Source organism: Oryzias latipes, chromosome 7 (genome assembly GCF_002234675.1).
Source record: "Oryzias latipes chromosome 7, ASM223467v1".
In the NCBI taxonomy this organism is placed as follows: domain Eukaryota; kingdom Metazoa; phylum Chordata; class Actinopteri; order Beloniformes; family Adrianichthyidae; genus Oryzias; species Oryzias latipes.
Window position 1 is genome coordinate 6,766,906 of NC_019865.2, and position 23,407 is coordinate 6,790,312.

General features: G+C 38.3%; 1 protein-coding gene across 3 annotated transcripts; it reads left to right on the plus strand.

Moving 5' to 3' along the window:
* Window positions 1–782: 782 nt before the first annotated feature.
* Window positions 783–23,035, plus strand: slc26a6 (solute carrier family 26 member 6). Of its 3 annotated transcripts, XM_011476837.3 has the most exons (21): window positions 790–1,534; window positions 1,640–1,689; window positions 1,865–2,004; window positions 3,708–3,847; window positions 5,224–5,334; window positions 6,194–6,369; window positions 7,049–7,213; window positions 7,540–7,692; window positions 7,776–7,858; window positions 7,953–8,100; window positions 8,178–8,291; window positions 9,346–9,423; window positions 9,943–10,038; window positions 12,230–12,336; window positions 13,031–13,100; window positions 14,639–14,731; window positions 17,686–17,808; window positions 17,949–18,092; window positions 19,443–19,497; window positions 20,140–20,279; window positions 21,876–23,035. In XM_011476837.3, the coding sequence occupies exons 3-21, from the start codon at window positions 1,877–1,879 to the stop codon at window positions 21,897–21,899; spliced, it is 2,148 nt and encodes a 715-aa protein (XP_011475139.2). In that variant the 5' UTR covers window positions 790–1,534; window positions 1,640–1,689; window positions 1,865–1,876; the 3' UTR covers window positions 21,900–23,035. The 3 variants fall into 3 exon arrangements, with proteins under 3 accessions (XP_020560151.2, XP_011475139.2, XP_011475137.2); XM_011476835.3 differs by having other exon boundaries at window positions 791–1,689; XM_020704492.2 differs by lacking the exon at window positions 17,686–17,808 and having other exon boundaries at window positions 783–1,689.
* The last annotated feature ends 372 nt before the right edge of the window (window positions 23,036–23,407 follow it).

Consider the following 23,407-nt stretch of genomic DNA (forward strand, 5'->3'; position numbering starts at 1 on the left):
ACAAGATGTAAAGTAAAGGAAAAAATGCACTATCCATCTGGATAATGACATAAAAGATCTAACTGAACAGCAAAGATGCAAACGGGGGAGAAAAAATTTTTTGCTTGGGCTAGTACACATCAAACTAAGCTTGAACCTATTCTGCGTCTACAAAAACGAGCTCTGAAAATAATATTTATTATAGGACATCGACATTCATCGCAACCTTTTATTTTTTTTAGGCCAGTGTACTGAGATTATATCAAGTTAACCAACTTCAAACTGGTCAGTTTGTTTTCAATTCATTTGGAAAACTTCTTCCTCAAGATTTCACCAGCATGTTCAATTTTAATAATGAATTTCATGAATATCCAACTTGGGGTGGCTGTCTCATCAGAGCACCTTTCTCTCGCATAACTCAGTCACAGTTTAGTGTCTTATACAGAGGATGTAAAATTTGGAACAGTCTTCCTTCTGCTTTCAAAGAACTTTAACAAACTCGGTTTAAAAAAGCTGTCTTCTTAACAATGGTACTTTTCCATATGGCATGTATTTTTTAGCTTTATATAAGTATGTAAGTGCATGAATTGAATATGTATTGATTTTATATGTATTGTTTTAACTGAACGGTATAGTTTTTTAGCTAATAGACTCATTATGGGGGTTGCCACATGTTAAGCCCCTTGTGGGTTTTTGACAACCATCCATCACATCCGCATTGTTATACATTCTGTTTTTATTTACTTCTTTTTTTTTATAAGTGATAAATGAAATTTAAAAAAAAAATAGATGATCCATTACAAAAGGAGACACAATACAATCTAACATTTTGCATTTATTTAACTCTGCTATCTCAAATAGACAACTTTGGACCATAGATGAATGAGCAACAAAAAACAATCTGTCTCTAAGTAAATACAAGGTATTCTCCTTTAGTTAATCAGTTTTTACCACTTTTAGTGATTATTTTGTGATGCCATGAGCAATTTTCATAATGACAAAGCGAAAATGACTAATCTAATCATGCACAGAAATAAAAGTCACAGATAAGACACATTTCAAGCTTTGTCCAGAGCAAAAAAATGTTTTCTGTAATTCTTTAAACTCCTAATTATTATTATTTTTTTTCAATAATGGGGGAAATGACAGACTTTGTGAAAGAAAATGTGCAAAAGTGTGAAAACATCTGAACGGCTTCACTTGTTCTGCACGTACAGGGAACTTTGCCCTTTCTGTCTTCAGCAATCACCTGTGTCATATCTGGAGAGCTCTCCAAGGAATGAAGCCACATCCTTGAGGAACTAACAGAAGCAGCAGGGAGCTTGCCATCTAACGAGTGTCAAAGGGAACCAAGCAGATAATTGCTCTGTCGAGACTTCTAAAGTAAAGCTTACCTTTTTTCACTTTGCTGCAACTAAACGCCACAGGAAGTGTTGCTTGTAACTGCTGGGATCTGATAGAAGTTTTCACTTGATGCTCTGGCACCCTCACATTCAGGATTTGTCCATCGCCAAGATCACTTCTTGACTGAAGGAGCTGTTTTCTACATTTTTTGGTAGAAGGTTTTCATCTCAATCTAGTTGGGCTTTGAGGTTGGGTTTGAGACTTGAACCGGAAGAAACAACAATATGCGATTATAAACTTGTAGTTATTTCTTCAGTTGGATCGTACCTGACTTCAGAAGATTGACACCTTTTGCACAAAAACAAGGTAATTATTATGTTTGAATAATAGCAAAACTACTCCGTTCAATTGTTTTTTTAGATTGAAATTATTCTGAAAATAATGTTATCTATCAAGAAGACTCTTGTGTAAAATGTGATCTAGTTGCATCCTTCGTGGCACTAAAGCATTCCTTTGGTATGGACCGTCTCTTTGCTGGCAGCTTGGTTGAGCCATGGAGGACAGGAGAAGGATGGACTACAGGGTCCAAAGGCAGATCCTGGATGAAGGAGAGGTGGACGAGTTGGCACATAAAGACGACTCCCATTTTCCTTTTTCTGAGAGGGTGAAAAAGTCAGTGAGGTAAAACATCAGAATTTCTGAATATTTCATGTGTCCCTCTGCATTAACTAGAAAGAAATGTCAATTTTTGCATCAAAAACCTGCAAATTTTTATAAGGGACAACTACAATTGTATGAAGAAGCTGAATATATTTTCAGGACATAAAATCAAATTGGATGATTTCTTAATATTTTCAAATAAAAGAGTCTATTAAGGAAAAATGTCAGGAAAATATTGTGTTGTCGATGGGAGTAACCATCGCTGAGCTGGAAGACCAACAGCACAGCTGTGTACAAGAAAGCCTGCAGCAGACTCCATTTCCTGAGATGAAATTTTCTACCAGTCTGTTGTGGCCAGCACTCTGTTCTTCTCAGTGGTTGCTGGGGGGCAAAGAGACTGAACAAACTGATTAGAAAGGTGGGCTCTGTAATCGGATGCAAAATGGAAACCTTTGAAGTTGTGATGGAGAGGAGGACTTTGAATAGGCTCGTATCCATCATGGATAATCTTGAGCATCCTCTCCATCCTGTACTTGATGCTCAGCGGAGCACCTTTTCCAAGAGGCTAAGGCAACTTCGCTGTCACACCAACCGCTACACCAGATCATTCCTACCTCACTCCTCATCGTCCTTTTGCCATAGATAAACTTGTTTGATGTTTGTTTTCTAAAAGCTGTTATCTGACTGATTGCTTCCCTGATTGTCACTCTTGTTTGTTTGTTTGTTATTGATCCCTGTACTGGGATCAATGAATTATCTTTATCTTATCAGAAAATAGATTTACTGATTCACCTCTTGAAACAAGAAGCCTTATGATAGTCTTAAGGTAGGGTCAACTTAGATCACGTTGCAAACTGTTCTATTATTAGATACCTCAGTATTGTAAATGTTTCTATCACATGTCGGATCTAGATCCAAACCAGCCAAGCTTGGTTGTCTGATATGATAAAGTTGTTGTCCACCTGGTATCTTGCACATCTGTGAAAGCTTTAGTGCGTACAGTGACAAATACTGAATTTATGACTATTTATTCCAAAGAGAACTCTTTGTTTCTTAACATCGGGGCAAAGTTTCATTTTGCTCATGCAATAAAAGCTACAAAAGGAACAAGGATCCCTGAACTGAACTGAACTCAACTGAACTCAACTGAACTCCAACCTTCTGAGAATGCAATGGTTTTTAAGAAAATGCCATTGAAAAGGCCACGTAATGCCTCACATGTTGGAGTAGTAAAATGCAAACCTAAAACAATTCTAGAAAATCAAAATTCATCTGCCAGTTTGATGACGGAATCAAAGCACGGGTTTCCAAATAGTGTTGCACAGATGTGGAGTTTGCCCGTTCTCCCTGTGCATGTGTGGGTTTTCCCCAGCCACCCCGGCTTCCTCCCACAGTCCAAAAACATGCTTCATAGGTTAATTGGTCTTTCTAAATTGCTCCTAGGTGTTAGGTGTGGTTCTGCAACAGACAAGTGACCGGTTCAGCCTTCACCCAATTGTAGCTGGGTTGGCTCTAGCAGCCCTGTGACCCTGAAAAGGATTCAGCAAGTTCTGAGGATGGATGGATGGATGGATGGATGGATGGATGGATGGATGGATGGATGGATGGATGGATGGATGGATGGATTTCCAAACAGCTCAAACTTATAAAGAAGTTATTCTAAACTTTCCCTTTTTTTTCCCTCTTTTCTTTCCTTTCTATCTGGAACCGCCTCCCACATTCAGGTGTTCTGGTCCCAGGCTAAAGAAGGCCCTTTTCAGTACGATACCCATCTTATCATGGCTGCCTCGTTACCCCTTTAAAGAATACGCAGTGGGGGACTTGATCTCAGGAATCAGTGTGGGAATCATGCAACTGCCCCAAGGTAAGAACCACAGAAACAGGAGGAGAGATTCAAGGACTAAAATGTAAAGAACTTAACAAAAACAATCTAATTTGCTTGTACTCTTTGTATAAAACAGGGGTGTGATCCGTCTTGTTGTATTTTTCAAAATTTGAAAAGAAATCGGGTTTGAGTGACAATCTCTTCTCACAATTAGCTTTTTATTCCCTACATGGCGTCACAAGGAAAGGATCCATTCATGCAGCGCTACTTATGTGACCCTGCCCACTTTTATAAATACTGCCACTTTTCTACATAAACCTTCATGAACGAGCGATTTAAATTTTTCTCACAAAAAGCGGACTATTTGCTACGTGGTGCGGCGCGTCCGCGTCACACCACCTCTGCAGTCAAGACTCGGCGATATAAAGTGATATATATATATATATATATGCTGATCTTTGCGATGTGTTGAATAAAGCATCAGTTCAGAGAAAAAGTTACTCTTACCGCTTGTTTTTGTCCAAATGATGAAGCAAAAGGTTGTTTTAAAGAAGCCGGCGCAGTGATACAAAACGTTTAAGCTAAATGACCGGAACTTCTTTTTTCACCGTGCGGTTATCCTGTGGTGTATCACTTTTTAATGCACACCCAGCAGCCAATCAGAATCGAGTATTCACCCGGACCATGGTATAACAGTGAGATGACATGCGGGGCGACATGAACACGTGTCTGAGCGAACACATTTACGACTGCAGCTGGTTTCTTGGTTGCGTTTTTGGTCGGCTGACATTTATGAAGTTATAGGTTCAGTTTGTTGAATAATAACCAATCAAAGTCAGAATAAACCCAGACTTTCTTTCTGTTCTGCTAAATGTCAATGCAAAAAAGTTTTAAAATAAATACAACAGCTGATCACTGCTTCATTTAATGGGGGTTTAAAAAACGAAGAACGATGCTGTGCAATTGTGGAAAATGTATATTACTATACTTAGCATACCAAGGAAAAAGATTGAAACATTTAATTTTACATTTTTTCAAGCACCATCACTCAGTCCCTGTCTCACAATGTAACAAAAGATGAAAAAGACAAAGTATGCTTATTTTTTCATGTTAATGGTGTGAAGTTCTTATAAATATTGATGGTATTTTGTTCTGATGTATCCAATCCTATAGCTGTAGGTATGAAATACCATAAATGCAGTACATTTGGTTTCAAACAAACAAAGTTTCAATACTATTTCAACTTTGTCCTATTTTCCTTTTGCAGTATTGTTATGAAAACACTTTTTTGAGTTAATGCCAAAAAAGTTATTTGACCTGTTATTTGTAAATAAATAAAATGCAATATATTTTGGAAATGTTTTTGTATTTCTTGAATCGCTAAATCGCTGCTGCTGTCTTTCTCACCTGTGCAGGTATGGCCTATGCTCTGCTGGCTTCTGTTCCCCCAATCTTTGGTCTGTACTCTTCCTTCTACCCGGTCCTGATCTACTTCATCTTTGGCACGTCCAAGCACATCTCTCTCGGTAAGGGTTTCATCTTCAAGTCTTTTTAAAAAGCTATGCACTGATCTGCCTTTAATGACCTTTTTTCTCTAGATCAGTCATCACCAATGAGTTCAAAAGCTTCTGTGTCTTCCATTGTATATACTGTATATCTATATATTTTGTAGGCCTAAACTGACTTGTTTAAGTACGCAGTTTTCTGGTTTTTTATTCAAAGTTACCAAGACACCAGTAATATGTGTTTTTCTCATACACATGCAAAGCAGATTTATTGTCTAATTTTCACAAGTTCATTCAAAGTTCTCAAATTAAATTCTTTAGATAAAGGCTTGAGGAAAATGACTAAAAGTCTACACAGATCTGCAAAGATGAACACTGAGTAACATAATTAGGAAAAAGAAAATTTTGAATTAAGAACATGGGGACTGTGTGACTTTTGTTTAAAACCTACACCAATCATCTTTGAGCGGAACACTCCAAACGGCGAGCTTGTGGCTCTGTCACACCTACAATTTTTAACAAACAGCATTTTTTTCTCTGCTCCTCGTTCACAACGATTTGAATGAAGAATACTCAGAAATGCGATTTTTAAGCTTAATTTTCTTAATGGTTTCTCCATCATCAGAAAAATGCCACAAAAACGTTTTAAAACCTTTTTTTTTTTAAAACACGATCTTTAAGCTATTTTGTTAAAACATTTGTTTTGCCATCAAGGCCTTTCCCTGCAGGGAGTCACAGACAATTATCCACCTCCTAACAAGTCTTTAATATCCTCAAAGCATTGAGAATGCAATTTACTATTTATTTATGAATCAAATGATTTTTACAAGGATAAATAATTGAAAGTCAAATGCAAGTGTGAAATCTGTTTCCTCCACAGGAACGTATGCAGTCATGAGTGTGATGATAGGAGGGGTCACAGAGCGGCTGGCCCCCGACTCGGACTTCATGACGTGGGACAATGTGACCAATGCCACTCTTATAGACACAGTAGCTCGGGATGCAGAGAGGGTCCGGGTGGCTGCGGCGGTCACTTTCATGTCTGGAATCTTTCAGGTAAATATCTATCGAAGTAGATTGTTCTGAAACGGAGCCAAGCAGATTCATGGGTAGTCTTGATCAGCAGCAGAAAAAAAGCGCTAGTTTGAATTTAGATGTTGAAATTACTCTAAATTAGGGGGCAAAAATGTGAACATTTTGAAATTCATGGTTGTGAGTGCCACCTTCTAAGGAGCTTTATTTTTAAAAAATATGAGATTAAAATGAATTTTACGTTGAATGCAGCAGTCCTAAACTAATCAATCAGCTAAAGCTTTCAATAAAAATGAAAAGTTAAACATTTTGTCATCCTTCTTTATGCACTGCCCTGAACATTTTAGCTTTATTTGATTAGGGTAGTATTTTTCTTTAGATTTGTTCATTTTCACACAAAAAAAACTCAAAGTTTGTGAAATTTACACAGCAAAAACAGCCCTGTTTGAAAAAAGTCCAAAATTCTCACACTTTGAAATATGTTCTCTAAATAAGCAAAAGAAAAAATGTCATTTAAAAAAAAAAATTCTAGCTTCTAAAACACGTTTTCTTAAACCAATTTTATTTTTGCTAATGAAAAAAGTTTCTTGATAATAGTGTTTGTCTTGCAAGACAGAAAGTAGATGTTTTTACTTTCTTAGGATTCTGTTTTTGCAGGGTATATACTTTTGTCTGACTGTCTGATGTTTTATCAACCCGCAAGATTCTGCTGGGCGTGGTGCAGTTTGGTTTCGTGGTAACGTACCTGTCTGAGCCGCTGGTCAGGGGTTACACCACAGCAGCTGCCATCCATGTCATCGTGTCTCAGCTCAAATACAGCTTTGGCATCAGCCCTGACAGATACAGCGGACCTCTATCCCTGATATACGTAAGAAAGATTACCTTCTTCACTCACGTGTGGAAACTGCAAGACGTAGATGCAGACTTATTGCTTTTTTCTAGTGACTCTTCTGTCACAAAGAGTTCATCAGTTGTATAAACCATAAACCCATTTTCCATCAGCAGATGATTTTATTTAAAGTTCCAACCAAGAGTTAGAGTTTGATTCCAACACCACTCAAAAATTTTCAGCACCAAGTATTAGAATTTAAGAAATGTTGATGGTTCTTGAGATTGATCATTGAGTTTTTTTGACTCTTTTTTTCTCATGTTCCACACGTGATGGCATTCAACCATCTTCTGTTTTTTTTTTAGACTGTGATAGAAATCTGCTATCTCCTTCCAAAGACAAATATCGGCACTCTTGTGGTCACTTTAGTGGCAATTCTTGGCCTCTTCCTTGCCAAGGAGCTAAACGCTTACTTGAGTAAAAAAATACCAGTTCCCATACCCACAGAACTGATAGCTGTAAGTATACAATAAAAGATCATAAATACACTGATGATATTTCCTGGAGGGAATAAAACATCTCCTTTCATCTTCTTGTCCAGATCATCATTGCTACCATAGTCTCCTGGCAAGTTGATTTATCAGGGAAGTATGGAATAGATGTGGTTGGAGAGATTCCCTCCGGGTGAGACAAAGACACATACGATGCTTTAAAACCCCAAAATAAATAAATCCATTCATGATCATAATTGTACTCTTCTTTGTCCCGCATATGTTAGGCTCCAGCCTCCTGTTTTCCCAGATGTAAAATTATTTGCCCCCGTGATCGGGGACGCCTTCGCTCTGTCTGTTGTCGGTTACGGCATTGCCATCTCTCTGGGGCGCATATTTGCCCTAAAATATGGCTACAAGGTGGACAGCAACCAGGTGAATAGGAAACAAACAGTTAAAAAAACATACCACTTTACTGTCATGTGAAATAACTGTGCCTTTTCATGGTTTAGGAACTGGTGGCTCTAGGATTAAGTAACTCCATTGGAGGAATTTTCCAGTGTTTTGCAATCAGTTGTTCAATGTCTCGCAGCCTGGTTCAGGAGAGTTCAGGCGGAAAGACTCAGGTTGGTGTGATTTATAAGTGGATAAAGTTTGTGAAAAACTGACAACCTATGATGCAACACTTTGCAGAACCACAGAAAAAAACAGATTTTTCCCCAGCCTTTGTGAAGACATTTCCATCCAATCTTTCTGATATTGCTTTAATTTATATATGACAGCCATTAAGGGCTGCTCTACCGAGTTTTTTGTCTCATTACTCAAATAAGCAGTATAATTAAAAAGGCGCATGAGTGTTTAAGTTTTGCTTTTCTTACATCAACAAAATCCCACTTCGATCATCTTTAGATCTATTTTCAAAACGTTAACCTTTTTTTTTTTAATTATATTTAGGCTATTTTTAGCCAAAATTTAAAAAGCCTGTGTCCTGTTTTTAGGACATTGTTTCTGTAGAGCAGCAGGAGTTCATTAGAAATTTGCCTCTGAGTTGTGGGCAGGACTGCTGGCACGGAGCTAGTCTTTCCGTCACCCATCTGTTTACACTCTCTCGTAGGCTCATAGCCCCTCACATACCCCAAGCTAACATTACTGGTGCAATAAAAATGTTGAGCAATTTCAGACCTATCCAGCTGTTCAGTTCTGCGCCAGATTCCAGCTCAGACGAGGAAAACAAAAACTTACATGGATGTATTTGTGGAGCAGGGAGATTGAGGCCCACCCAGCGTATTTTTTTACATAGCAAATACAATCTTTTTCAGACTGCATTTTTTTGTCTGCTCCTGATTCACAACGATTTGAATAGAAAAAATACTGAAAAAGGCTATTTTAAGCTTAATTTTCTTTATATATGTCCTCAATCGTTAGAAAAGTGCCACGAAAACATGTTTAAAACACTAAAAACAGAATTTTCATCAAATAGGGCATTTAAGATTTATTCATAAAATGTACAATCATTGATGCCTTCAATACCAACAATCACAAAAAGCTCATTATAGAGAAGATGCTGCCTGAATTCCTCTAACAAGCATGTCTGACTTTGTGTTAATCATTGTTTTCTCTTTAATCACGCTGCAGCTTTCTTCTTGCAGTCATTTTCACTTCTCTGTCTTCGTTTTGCAGGTTGCTGGGGCTCTGTCGGCTGTGGTTATCCTTTTCATCACGCTGTGGATTGGTACTCTCTTTGAAGATCTGCCCAAGGTAATGAGTGTGTGTGTGTGCTGATCCCTTGTGTGTCTACATGTAGAACTATAAAGGAGTGTCAAAGGCTGAGGAGGAAAGTGTGACATTTTTTGAGGCAACCTCAAAGCTGAATCCATGGAGAAAGCACATCACAGATAAAGTTTTGTTGCTGTTGTTCTTCATCTTCTGGCTAAAGTTACGTTGGAACAAGCACAGACAATCTAGATTAACTCATCAGAGAAACGTTTAACAGAGTTACCAGGTTCAAACAATTAGAGCTGGATTTAATCTCACAATCCACAAGAAACAGTTGGTTAAGTTCAAATGCTAATGTTAAAAAGGCTCTTTAGAAATCACAAAACCTAATAAAAATATTATAAAAAATGTAAGAACTAAAGAATCAAGAAAAATGTATTTAAAATGCATACATTAGTGTTTGGTTTCAAACATGTTGACAAACTCTAGCATCGCCGTTAGCATCTCTGAGGATTTCCCAACACTCCTGATAAATAACTGTCTTCTTGCTTCATTTTTTAGGCGGTGTTAGCCGCCATCATCCATGTCAATCTTCAAGGCATGTTGAAGCAATTCATGGACATATTTGCTCTTTGGAAGAGCAGCAAAATCGACATGGTAAGTAAGATAAAACTACTTTTCCAGAGTGGGCTGTGGCTGGGACAATCAAATAAATTCAATGTTTATTTAATGAAGAACTTTTTACTCTGGATTAGGCAGCATAAAATACATAAAAGCAACTGACAAACAATAAAACATTTCATTTGTTCATTAATTTAACCGAAAACAACGAAAAACCGCAACAATACAACACGAAAACCTTTTTATTTATTTATTTTCAAAATACTTTAGTAGTTCTAGAGCATCCTGGTAACAAACGCATTCACATACACCCTCTCAGGTTCACCACCACGACCCTCAATACCTCAATTTAAACTGAAATATGGAACTAGAAGACGAAGCTCTAGTAACTTCCCCAGTAACTTCTGGCACAGCTTTTCTATTGAGAGGAAACTCTGTTATGAGGATCCATTTATTCCACGGCGGGTTGACCACAGGGGGGGATCGGCACAGCGCTTGCCCAGACACTCCACACCTATTGGGCCACAGTGTGGGACCCCAGCAACCGTCCCAGATTTAACCGGAAAGCCCCAATAATAAGGAAGCACTGGAGTTAAAAAAAAATAGATATAGACAATACCTTTAAAATATAAAAGTAATATTTGACATAAAATAAACAACTATTTAGAAACACCTGCCCAGTGGAAAACCAAATAAAGTGTAATAATGTAGTAAAACCCTTTAAAAGAGGTATTAAAAAGGTGGATCTTTAGCCTCTACTTAAGAACTTAAATCTGAAAAAACATTTGATTATTCCCGACGTTAACCTGTGTTGAAGTAAAAAAAAATAGCAGTTCTTATACCCACAGAACTGTAGGTTCTGTTTATGAAGAACATCCGGCTCCGTCAGCTGCTGTATGTTTGACTTGATTCAATAAATGGACTCTAAGCGTATCTTTGGAGCTGCCTTGCAAATTGTTCAGTGTCTGATGTGATTCCAGGTGACACCAACATATTGTGCAGTTGCTCATAAATCACTGACTTGTTCAGAAAGAACCGGTTGTTTTTGAGCATGAGTATCGCAGGATTAAGGCCCGTTCACACCGGGACGAATTTCGTTTAACGCCTCGTGACTAAACAAAGGGCACCAATGTGAGTGTGCACACCGACGCGAAAAAACGCCACGCGTCAAAGCGTCAAAAAAACAAACGCCTCGGGTTCGTTTTTTTTCTTCGACGCGTCGCGTCGAAATCTATTCGACCAATGAGAATTCTGCTTTTGCTCACGTGTCTGGAGCTTCTGAAGTAACAGTAAAACACAACTTGGAGGCGCTCAAACACAAAACTGCCTTGCTGAGCACACATACCAGCGAAGAAGATAGACGCCAAGTAGCGTCTACACTGCCGCGAAGAAATAATGACGGACATTCTAAAATATCCCCGAACCAAGCACCAGTTGGAGCTACTGGTGCTTGAAATATTCATGTTTTCTTTTTATTATTCTGACTAGCGCGTAAATACTTGCTCTCTTCTTCTGAGTGAAAAGCGACTTTAAGAAGCCTAAAGTTGCGCAGCGCCACCTTGTGTACAGGAGTATTTCTGTTTACATTAAGCGCCATCTAATGTCAGGGAATGAAATTGCATGTTTGCTCGGATCATCGTCAGCGAAAATCGCCTGGGTGTGAACACAAAAGACGTTGCGAAAAACGCTGGCGAATAACGCCTGGCGAATATTCGTCCCGGTGTGTACGGGCCTTTACACTCCACCAAGACAGGGTTTTCCAAAATTAAGCAAAGAGGTGGAGGGAAAACAAGCTTAAAAGAAGTGGGGAATAAACTGACTACAGCATGAAGATCTGAGAAACAGCTTTCATCTGTTGACACAAAACATATGTTCTTGTTTATGCACTATTTGGAGGTTCAGTAAAACATTCACCATATGTTCTAACAGGGAATAACAACATTTTAACTGTTTTCATTTTGTTGATAAATTAGAAACATAAAATGTAAATTGTTTTTGCAAAAAGTCTCTGGTTAAATCATGAACTTCATGCGTCTCCAACTAGCTTTGTTTCTAAAATAGCTTCAATCCGGAAGCTGAAAGGCGGGAAAATTGAACAACAATCAGTGGCTCCACTCCTCTAATTGTACAGTACAACTCAACCATTAGCATCTGTGCAAAATCACCAACAAACACAAATGATGATGACCTTTTAAGTAGGTATAAACTCTGATGATTCTGTCACCAGATGATCTGGATCGCCACTTTTATCCTCACCCTGCTGCTCAACCCGGATCTGGGCCTCGCCGCTTCCATCGCTTTCTCCATGCTCACTGTCATCTTCAGAACACAGCTGTAAGAAAACATGCTCGCCACATTCTGATGTACTCTGAGATTGTGTCTATGGATTTATCATGGTACCAGCATCTCTAAGGCTAGGAGGTCCCATCCAGCACCTCTTTAACCTGAGTTTGCGCTTTGGTATAATCCCAACTCCTAAGGACTGTAGACCAATTGCACTGACCTCTTACATAATGAAGAATTTTGAAAGGTTAGTGCTGCAGTTGCTGAAGCCACAGGTGCTGCATGCCCAGTATCCTTTGCAGTTTGCGTATAGGGAGATGGTGGGAGTGGAGGATGCTGTCCTGTATCTCTTCCACCGCCCCTTGTCTTACCTTGATGAAGGAGGGTGTGTTGTGAGAATGCTGTTTTTCCGATTTTTCCAGCGCATTTGACACAATCCAACCCCTTATACTGCAGGAAAAACTCAGAAGTATGTCAGTTGAGCCACACTTAACTTCCTGGATTATGGAGCACCTTAATGACAGACCCCTTCAGGGTTATTGAAGTCTGTCTGTCTGTCTGTCTGTCTGTGTGTCTGTCTATCTCTATCTCTCTCTCTCTCTCTCTATTTCTCTCTCTATCTCTATCGCTCTCTCTCTCTCTCTCTCTCTCTCTATCTATTTCTCTCTCTCTGTCTGTCATCAAAGCAAAAAAAAAAAGTTCAAACAAATGTGGCAACAATTGTTTTCTCTGATTTGCATTTTAGACCAAAGTATTCCATATTAGGCCGGGTGGAAGACACGGACATCTACAAGCCTTTGGATGGTTACAGTAAGGTATTGAGCAAAAACACTGAAAACAAGAGAGAAAGTGAAAAAAATTAAAGTATTTCAAGCAAAAGGCAACAAATTCCGTAGATGTACACATACTGTCAGCATTCTGAATAACATTTTTTAGTAAGCATTTCTCTAAACATCACCCTAAAAATACTGTAATTTGTGCATGAAAAACTGAGAACTGGTTATTAAAAAGCTGCACCAAAGTACTTAATCTATGAAGATAGGAATTTACAAATCCCATAAATTGCATAACGGCATTTGTAAACATCATTACAGCTAAACTGCCTATGTGACTCCTCTTTTGTTGTAGTCTGAGGATGTTTATGAGGGTTCCTCCAATCAGTTGCTGATAATGAATACCTTAAGAAACAGCTTTAAACCTCCCACTGATAATCTTTCTTCCACCATTGGAGTTTATGTATTTATTGTAGTATCTGTAGTGGAAGTTTTTGGACTTTTGGACAGTGGTGAGACTTTTTTTTTTTTAAGATATCAGTATTATCCTACAAGATCAAAGCCATGCAGTTAATAGTTAACGGCATCTGTTTGACAGCTTGCACCGTCACATGTGAGTCCACGTGTCAGAAGCTGTTGGTGCCCCGGTGGCAACAAAAACACGTGGAGGTCATTCATGTACTTTAAGAATTACAAAAGAAAAAAATCAAAATGAAAATTAGGAGAAAATTTGCCAATGAAAACCTTAAGCTTAAATTGTTTTTAAAATATATTAAAATATAAACTATATGACCAAAAGTAATGGCTCACCTGCCTTGACGCGCATGTGAACTGAAGTGCCATCTCTTTCCTAACCCATAGAGTTCAATATGATGTTGGTCCACCTTTTGCAGCTATTACAGCTTCAACTCTTCTGAGAAGGCTGTCTGCTAGGCCAAGTGATTAGGACAGCTGTTTCTGATCATTTAGATGGGTGAGCAAATACCTTTGGTAATATAGTGTGTTTGTTGTAAAATTCACTCCACCCGCAAATGTCAACTATTGAGCTGAGCTGAAATGTGAAATATAACTTAGCTTTGTTCTTGTATCTTGGAGTGACTTAATCAAGAAATATTGTGCAGATATTAAGAATGCAACAGTTCACTTTCCTCATGATTTCGTTCGAACCTCAACTTTTGTGTTTTGGTTTGATACTGTATACGATTTGTGTGTTACAAAACAATTCTGAAAAAGGAAAATCAGCAAAATTCTTCCTTTAAAACATTTCAGTCAGCTTACCGGTATACTAAGCCTGATGTAATGTAATAAAACAATAAATCCTTAAATTTAGCACAACAAGTGTTGACACTTTCAGTGTCAACATACTGGTTTGTAGTTAGGATGTGACGATTATCTTTCCCCACAATTCCGTTCAATAGTGTAAGATATTGTTCAGTTTAAACCGAGAATTGCGTCATTCCTAACAGACACACTTCAGTGGTTTTACCTGGTTTTAGGTTTCCAAACTTAGAATCTTTTTGCTTGAATCCTAAAGATTGGGTACTCATTGTTCATTTTTTACTTGTAAATAAACCTTTCAGGTGAAGGAGCTGCCAGGAATTTTAATCTTTCGCTCCTCTGCAACCCTCTACTTTGCCAATGCTGAGATGTACCAAGAGGCACTGGGTAAAAAGGTAAGCGCGCACACACAAACACATGTTTTTTAACTTATAGTTACAATATCAAAATAGGTTCTTCTAAAACACCTAGGGGAGCTGATGGTCCGCCCAGTGTGTTTTCTACGCCATAAATACTTTTTTTTTTAAACAATTTTTCTTCTGCTCCTGATTCACAGCAATTTAAATTAAGAAATACTCAGAGATGCAATTTTAAGACTAATTTCCTTTGTATATGTTGTCTATCATGAGAAAAATGCCAAAAGAATATGTTAAAAACACCATTTTTATCAGAGTCAGTCTTTCAGCGCTGTAGAGTGGAGTGATGATTTATACTCTGGCCAGATCATTTTTGTGAATTTGAGTGTTCCACTTGGCCTCAGTGAGCCTTCATTGATTCATTTTGCTTTCTCCTGCAGCTTAAAAAACAGCAGTCAGAATGTGCTGTAAAAGTTTTCCTTTTGCGTCGCCTGGTGAAAGCAAATTATCCAGAGTGTTTCCCACTTCACTCAGACTGACGGCCCTCCAGCGGTAAAAAATAGAAGCTTCTCTTTAACCTGATCTTGAAACCTGAGCTCAATCTACAAATAGTGAGTCCCAGAAAAGACAAATGAATGCATTTTAGGAAAAGTCACAATCACATAATTACACAACAGTGAGCACAAAGGCACAGATTCAAACACCAGGAAAAGACTAACTCCAACAATTCATCTTGCCAAAGTTTCCGTGCGATTAACTCCATTCTTACAGACATCTTTTTTGACACACTAATGACTATCGAGACCTTCCCCCCCATTCAAATGTCCTAGCCATGACAGACATTGTTTAAAATGTCATCCTCTCCCTTCGCCTCCTCGTCTCTTTCCCTCCTCCCTTTCTGTCACGTCTCTCTGGTGTAAACAGAAGAAAAAAGGTGGACAAAAGATGACAAAAGACAGGAGTGAAGAGAGGGTGGCAGAGACCGCATCAAGCAAGGAGATGAGGGAACTTCTGATTCATTAAAATGTCAGCATGTCAAAGTCCCACACTCTTTTAGGCTTTTCTTTTTTTTTTTTTCACAAGCCGTCACTGATCAGCCCTGAAGCATCGGGGTTTTCATTTTACAATGTGCTGAGAAGTTAATGTTAGATCGGTGCTGGGTTGTTTTTCTTGTTTGTTAAAAAGCGTTCTTATTTTTCCCATCAGCCACTGCAATCAGATCACAAACAGTGAGCCACTCTGGATTATTGTAGCCTGCTCAAACGTGCAGCAAGACGGTAAAATAATAAAAAAAAAAACATTACAACAAGTGAAACCGTCAATAAAACGAATGCTGCCAAAATTTCTTGTGGAGCTCAAAATTGTTTTTCAAAATCCATTGACAACACCAGAATACATGTCAAGGATATCCAAATGAAGTTTTGAAATTACTATGGGATGGCCACAGGACCAAGGCTTAACAGCCATCTTGTGGCAATGTGTGAAATCAGGCGATTTTTACATTTTCTCACAATATGAGGGAAAAAACTTTTCTTGAGTGATCTTCACATAATTTCACACATACACCGCAAGCTTAAGTCTACATCTGCTAAGTTTCATTGACCTTTGACCTCAGGAAGAGGCCACCATCTTAAATTTAAAAAAAGCATCTTAAGTACCAGCTGTAAATTTCTCCTTCTCCCAAGGCAGGGATGTCAGACTCCAGGCCTGGAGGGCCGACCTTCTGTTGGTTTTCAGAAATCCTGCTGATTACCTGGATCAGGTGTGTTGAGCCAACAAAGTGGCTTCCATGGCAAGTTGGTTGGAAAACATGTAGGACACTGGCCCTCCAGGCCTGGAGTCTGACACCTCTGTAGGGATTTCAATCTATTCTCATTTCTTGAGCATCATTGAAGCTACTTGGGAAAAAATCTTAGGTTTGGAAGTTTTAGATTTTGAAACAGCGTTAACGTGGCAGGCTTGAAAAAGTGGCGTACCCCTGTTCCTCTTGCATTATTTACTGAAAGGAATAGTGTTCCCCTGCTTATTCACGTTTCACTTTTCGTGGTTTCACGTATTCCCATTCGCAGTTTTGAAATCTGAAGCTGGGAAGCGGAAGCAGAATTGATCCAGTGAGTCTTTAAGAAGCTTTACAAGGAACCTGGAAGATCAACAGTGCAGGGAACATGCACCAGAGATCCTCTGATCTAGTAGGACTGTAGGGAAAAGCAGAATTAAAGGATGGATGGATGGAGTCAGCATGGAGTTTTAGGATTTGTGATACTGGCTGAAAGCAAGGATTATTCAGAAGAGGTGCAGCAAGGGAACTTCAAAAGGCACTTCTGTGTATCTGGAACATAAAAAAAGGCTTCCAACATTAAGATGATGTCCATTTTCACTCCTGCTACAGTGCTTTTTTTTGCACTGCACTGATGTTCCTCTTAAAGAATTTGCCACACCTATTGGATTTCAATTGGAATCAGCTTCTTGTGACACCTGCCATTATTTTATGACAAAGGAAAGAGTGTGAAGCAAGGCAAGGCAAGTTTATTTGTATAGCACAATTCGTACACAAAGTAATTCAAGGTGCTTCACAAAACAGAACAAAAGTCAGGAGTTCATTCGAAATCGGATATTGCTTCTGGGTTTATTTCGGATCTTCAGACTTTATCCAGGAAGGAACAATCAGATTTTGTTCAGATAGTGTCAAGAATAAATCAAGGTAGGTTAAAAAAAAAACATAAAACTAAGATTGATTGCATCTTAAATTCATGGTCTGAAATCTTATCCAGCCACAGCAGATTCCTGTGGTAAATGTAAATGGAGTCATGCATAACAGTGTCTCTATTTTGAGTCTGTTGTCATGGCTTGCAACACTGATTCCTGATAAACTGGTGACAAATCCAGTAAGACATGCAAACCGGTTTCACCTTTATTAGTTTAGCCCATTGTTTTGCTATTTTCCTCATTGAGAAAGAGTTTTATGTGTGGCTGCCGTTTGTTGTCCCATTCAGTCCGGCATTGACATTACAAAGATCCTGTCGGCCAAAAAGAAACTGGAGGCCAAACGAATTCGGCACGAGAAGAAAGTTGCAAAGAAAGCCAAGAAAGAACAAAAAATCAATGGAGTTAACATGGTGAGGTGATGACACAACACAGCAAGTTCAGATGCTCTTATGAAAACAATCTTCATCACGTCAACAAAAATCTTAAAAGATCCTAATAAAAAAGAATCTTAGCTTGCTGGACATCTATAAATAAAATTTGTGTCTTATAGGAGCAGCATGACAATGAAGAACCAGAGGACATCGCTGTCATTCATGTGGATCCAGAGCCCAACCCCTCACTGCCACAAGCCATCATCCTCGACCTCAGCCCTGTCAACTTCCTGGATACAGTGGGGGTCAAAACAATACGAAATGTAAGACGGTCACAAAAAAAAAGTCAAGTCTTTAGATTTTTTTAAAAAAATACATCCTGCAAAAATATTACAAATAACCAATTAAGGCCACTATAAGCAATTTTCAAGTATGGCAAAAGCAGTTACACTGCTTAGTTTCCAAATTTTGAGAAACAAAACACTGAAGATCACACAAAAAAACACAGGTCTAAGGGTTTCTTCTTAAACAAGGCCCTTTTTTAGTCACAACTGCCCTTACGGGTGGGTGCGGGCTGTCTCCAGGTCGTACCAAACACCTCAACAACACCTAAGGGGCTAAATAGGGATGAAGCAGGTGAGACGCAAGTGTGTCGCATGGATTTTTCATTTTTTCAGCCCCCCCAAAATCCTGTGGACTATGCAAGAAGCCTGTTAGTCCTGTTCGAGTCTTACATGTCTGTTAATTTTGTGCAGCCTGATTGTTATAAATTAGTAAGTCAGAGTGTAGTTTGTGTGGTCATCTCACGGGCATCCTACTGGCACTTATATTTCACATGCACACCTGGTGCATGCAGCATTAGTCAGTAAGGAGTCAAATCCAACCAGACAACATCACCTGTATATCATGAGTGCATGCATCTTACAAATACTCCATGATACACATACCACATGAACATGAATGGTATGTTCTGTCTTCATGACGTCCCTTGAGGTGGCCTCAAAGGAACTCCTCCACACCTAAGCCCCCTTTAAGGTGTGGTCGCTCTCCACGGGCCTGGAAAACCAAAAAACCTGTAGCACCTGTACGGGTGCATGTGAGTAAAGGGCGTTCAGCAATTAGTGAAAGCTTCAAGATTAAACTTAGACAGACTTCTCCAATGCAACGAAAGAAGAAAACATGATATTGATGCTTGTTTACAAAAAGAAAGGTAATCATAAAAAAGGCAAATGTTGAAAAGGAAAATGTGATTTCAAGATTACTATGGTTCTGTACTTTTTTGTGCTGTAATCTGAGGATTCAGGGTTTAAACTTGGCTGTTGTCCAATCCCATTTTCTCTGTAGTAAGGATAATATAACAAAAATCACTCAAAACCCCCTCATTTCCTTAAAAGATCTTATCTCGATGACAGCCTGTTTTTTTCCTAAATGAAGGTGATATAAATCTCGTCATTTCCACCTAAACTCAAGGGTTGGAAACTGTTCAAAGAACAACAAGCTGGCCCTCAATCAAATTGCTTCTTTAAAGAAAAACAAATCCTTCTCCAGATGTTTTTTTTCTCCTTCACCTCTCGATGCTTTTACTTATCCTTCAACCCTTAAAGCATCCATTTAATGACTCCTAAGACAATTTAAAGTCTAACTTTGGCTCTGCTTTCGCTTGTCTGTTTCAGATTCGGAGGGATTACGGGGAAATTGGCATTGAGGTGGTTCTCGCCGCCTGCCAACGTAAGTCTGTCCTCCAGGCAAAAGACAATGGCGTCACGATCAATGGAGAAAAAACTGTTTGAAATGAATATTTATCATCCCCTCATTAAATGACTTGAAGCACACAAACACAGACAACAAATGTCCTTTTGAATATACACTCCAACCCAGGCTAATGAGGTAACACTGAGTGACGTAGATATTTGGAAATGTTGGGACATTTTCAGGTTGCAGACAGATGCAAATCTGGAATCTGAGTCGTCCTATGAATAGCAAATGTTTAATCACCGATTAAAACTGCTGGGGCACTTGGGCATTCAAATGAATAATGCACAGTTGCTATGTGTTTATTTATTTATGCATTGCAGCTCACAAAAAAAATGAATCTGACTTTCTGTTTGGGGAAAAATTAATTACAAGCTCTGGAAATTGAAGTCATATTAATTCCGTTGATAGATGAGTTCAACCGCTTTAATTAGTTTTGATTGCCGAACTAAGTTGAGACGTAGGTTTATTGTGAGTTCTTGGGCTCACCAGAGGGATGCCATGCATACATATACAACCATAAATCTTAATCATAGCAGTCGTGTTTCATTTGTTCTATATTCCCTTATGACATTCTTGTTGTTTTTTATTCTTCCCTGTTTCCTTCTTCCTGTTTAGCTGGTGTGGTTGACAACCTGGAAGCTGGGGGCTTTTTCAATGAAAAAGTGACAAAGTCCTGTCTCTTTTCCACCATCCATGATGCTGTGCTTTACTGTAAATCTGCTAGGTCAAGGAATCAAAGAGAGAACGATAAAGAGGTATGAGCTTTGGCATTTACAGAATGTGACACATAGAACAAGCATAGAAAAGAAAATGAAACTCTAAGAAAGGAATTTCCTCATATGGACTTGTAATGTGACAAAAAAATTAAAACAAAAAGAAGCACCATCTTTATCCTTGGAACAGTTGATGGTCTGCATGGATTAGGATAAATTGAAGGGGAAGTCAGGTGTTTTCTATGATTAAAGATTGATTGCGCCCATAGACCTGTCTGAACTTAACAAGATATGCTTGTTGAAAAGGGTTCCATCAGCTTCCTTCCTTGTCAAAATAAAAGTCTATAGCGTAAAAAGAATGTGATGTTCCACTTCAATGGACAGATCGTTCTTAAATCATAACATGCGCTGAGTTGGGTTCGGGTCAACCTGCAGAACGGGGAGGAGTCTCTTCTTTAGAAAACTCATGACTGTTTGAAGACAAAAATCCTAACTTTATTCTGTTTTCAAATCAAACTTTATTTATTAAGCACTTTTCAAACAACAGTAATGCAAAGTGCTTTATAGGCCTAAACAATTAAAAAGGAAACTGTAACACATACAAAATGCCCTCAACCATCTCAATGCCCTGCATCCAACAAACTAAAACATAAAATGACACAAAGAAAGTATAAATAGAAATAGCACCAGGCGCAACACAATAACTGAGGGCTGGGCGGTTAAGATGCTTGTTTTTGTCAACACATAATTAAACAGACAGTCTGGAATGGGCATTTAAGCAATTATAGAGTTAAAATACTCATCCCAGCACAGATCTCCACCATCAGTCTGAGCATGCATTTTGTAACTATTTTCATGCAAATGTGAACGTCCACACTGGAAAAAACTTCATCCACAAAATTAGGTAAAAATTACAGAATATGGTTCGTTTTTGTTGTTATGAGTGAAAATATTTGCCAGCAGAACCAGTAGAATCTGTCTGTCTGTTGGTAAGGTTTCTTAAAAAACATTGGAGTGTCTTGCCCCTTTAAGACAAAATGTTTGCAGCTCACACATGAGCTGCAGACATTAAAGTGATGCAAAAGTGAATGGTTTGAACAAGACAAGACTAATTATAAGGACAGAGAGGATAAAATATCTACACACGTGCAGACCATTCTGTATTTCACAAAAGAACGAAAAAAAAGTTCATTTTTCTGTTCCTGCTTTTGCATAAAAGTACAGAAATACTCATTTCTGGTGTTATATTTTTAAGAAGTGTTGGCTAAAACAACTCAAATCTTCTGTTTTTAGTATAACAATAATATAATACAATAATAATATAAAAATAGTGAGTGGAATTCCAGGTTAAATGCTACTCTGTGGCATAAAAACAGAAGTACTATCTGAGAACATGAAGTCCTTAAAGCTGCCTTTCACTACAATCCAGCAAAACCATATCAGAATTACGACTCCTGTAATCAGTGCAATGAGGTTCTGTCATCGATGGGAATCGAAGATTTAAACCAGAAAATGTCAAAAAGCTTTTTTTTTTTCTCTTCTTCAATTCCTTCTGACATTGAAACCCCTGACAAGTGTTTCTCTTCTTCTCAGCCTCTTTGCCTCTGTTCTGAAATGTTGTGTTCTTAATATTTAAAGGAGCTACCAGCAACACATTTCTGAAAACCGAGAAGAAAGGAAGAGGATGTCATGAGAAAGTGGCACACAGACTGCCTGGTGAAGGATTTCTCTTCGGTCTTAAAATATCTGGGACTCACATCCGTCCCAAAAGCACCTGCAACACTGCGGAGCAAAGATTGAGAAAATTAAAAAAAACAACAACACACCATTCATATGCGTGTTCATCCATGAGTACAGGGTAAAATGTCAGCCTCCAACTTGAATACCATGGTTAGCTTGATGTGTCAGTGTTGTTTTCAGGATGTGTGTCAATACAAACTGTGTTTTGTCTTTTATATTTGCTATGTGCAGACTGTAGTATTGTGTTTAACTTTAACCTTGTGCCTGATGAAAACGATTGCTCCACATAATGAGTCCGCAGAGAATCAGGCCTGGAGTGTGACTCCAGAATGTCACTTTTGGTTTTTAATTTGTGTTATTTTGGTTCATTTGCTCCAATTGAATACTTGGTTCACTTAAGCTTTTATAATAGTGGGAAATGCTGAAAAATGATGTTGACAAATGCATTTTTTTGTGAGATTGCACCAACTACATCTGTTGCATGAAATTTCTTTTATTTTGTCTTAATTTGTGTCTTCAAGACTAATGTGAACCAAAACAATTACCAATACTGGAAGCATCATGTTGCCTTGTTTTAACCCATAATCCACATTAATACTCTGTAAACCACAATCCCCGATAATCGAGATTAGGACATAGTTTATGATTAATCAGCTTCATTGAATGTGAGTCTGCAAGTTTCCAAAAAAATAAAGGAATGTGGTAAAATTCCAAGGTAAAAAAAGATGTTTATAACTTCAGAGACTCAACAGCTTTATTTCATCATTTCCGTCAGGCTTATTTTGCAATGTTAGAGCTTTTAGCAAGTCATGTCGGTCTTCAATGTTTACTTTTATATGAACACAAAAAAGCTAACCTCCAGACAGCTCAAGAAGAGCCCAGATGAATGTTGGCATTTTTGAAAGGTACTTGTTAAGCAAAACAAGAGTTCAAAGACAAAACATCTGCAACAATTATGCAAAAGTCCATGTAAATGTCCTTGGCTGTGACATCAGCATGAAGCAGAGAATGGCCCTCCAGTTTGTGAGTGTAGTGAAAATAAATAAAGGTTGCAAAAATTTTGGTTTTGATCAGAGGAGGAAGAGAAAGATTCAATTGTTTTACATGGATATGGAAATGAATTATTTGACTGAAAATGTGTGCTTCTGACACACGAGTGATGTGTAAGGTTGATTCATGTATTTTCATGAATGTGATGCAGAAACCAAAGACAGACCTCAAAACTTTAGAGCAACCATACCTACAAATTCTCATTCTCATGTTCCTACTACTGCATGTTCACATCAAAGATTTTTTTTAAAGTCAAATAGCCCAAATTTAAATTTTCAGTTTATTGTATGACATTTCATGGTCTGATTCTTTCAGTTGAGTTCAGTTCAGTACAATGAGGCAAGTGAAAGAAGAACAAAAAAGGAAATTTGACACAGCGA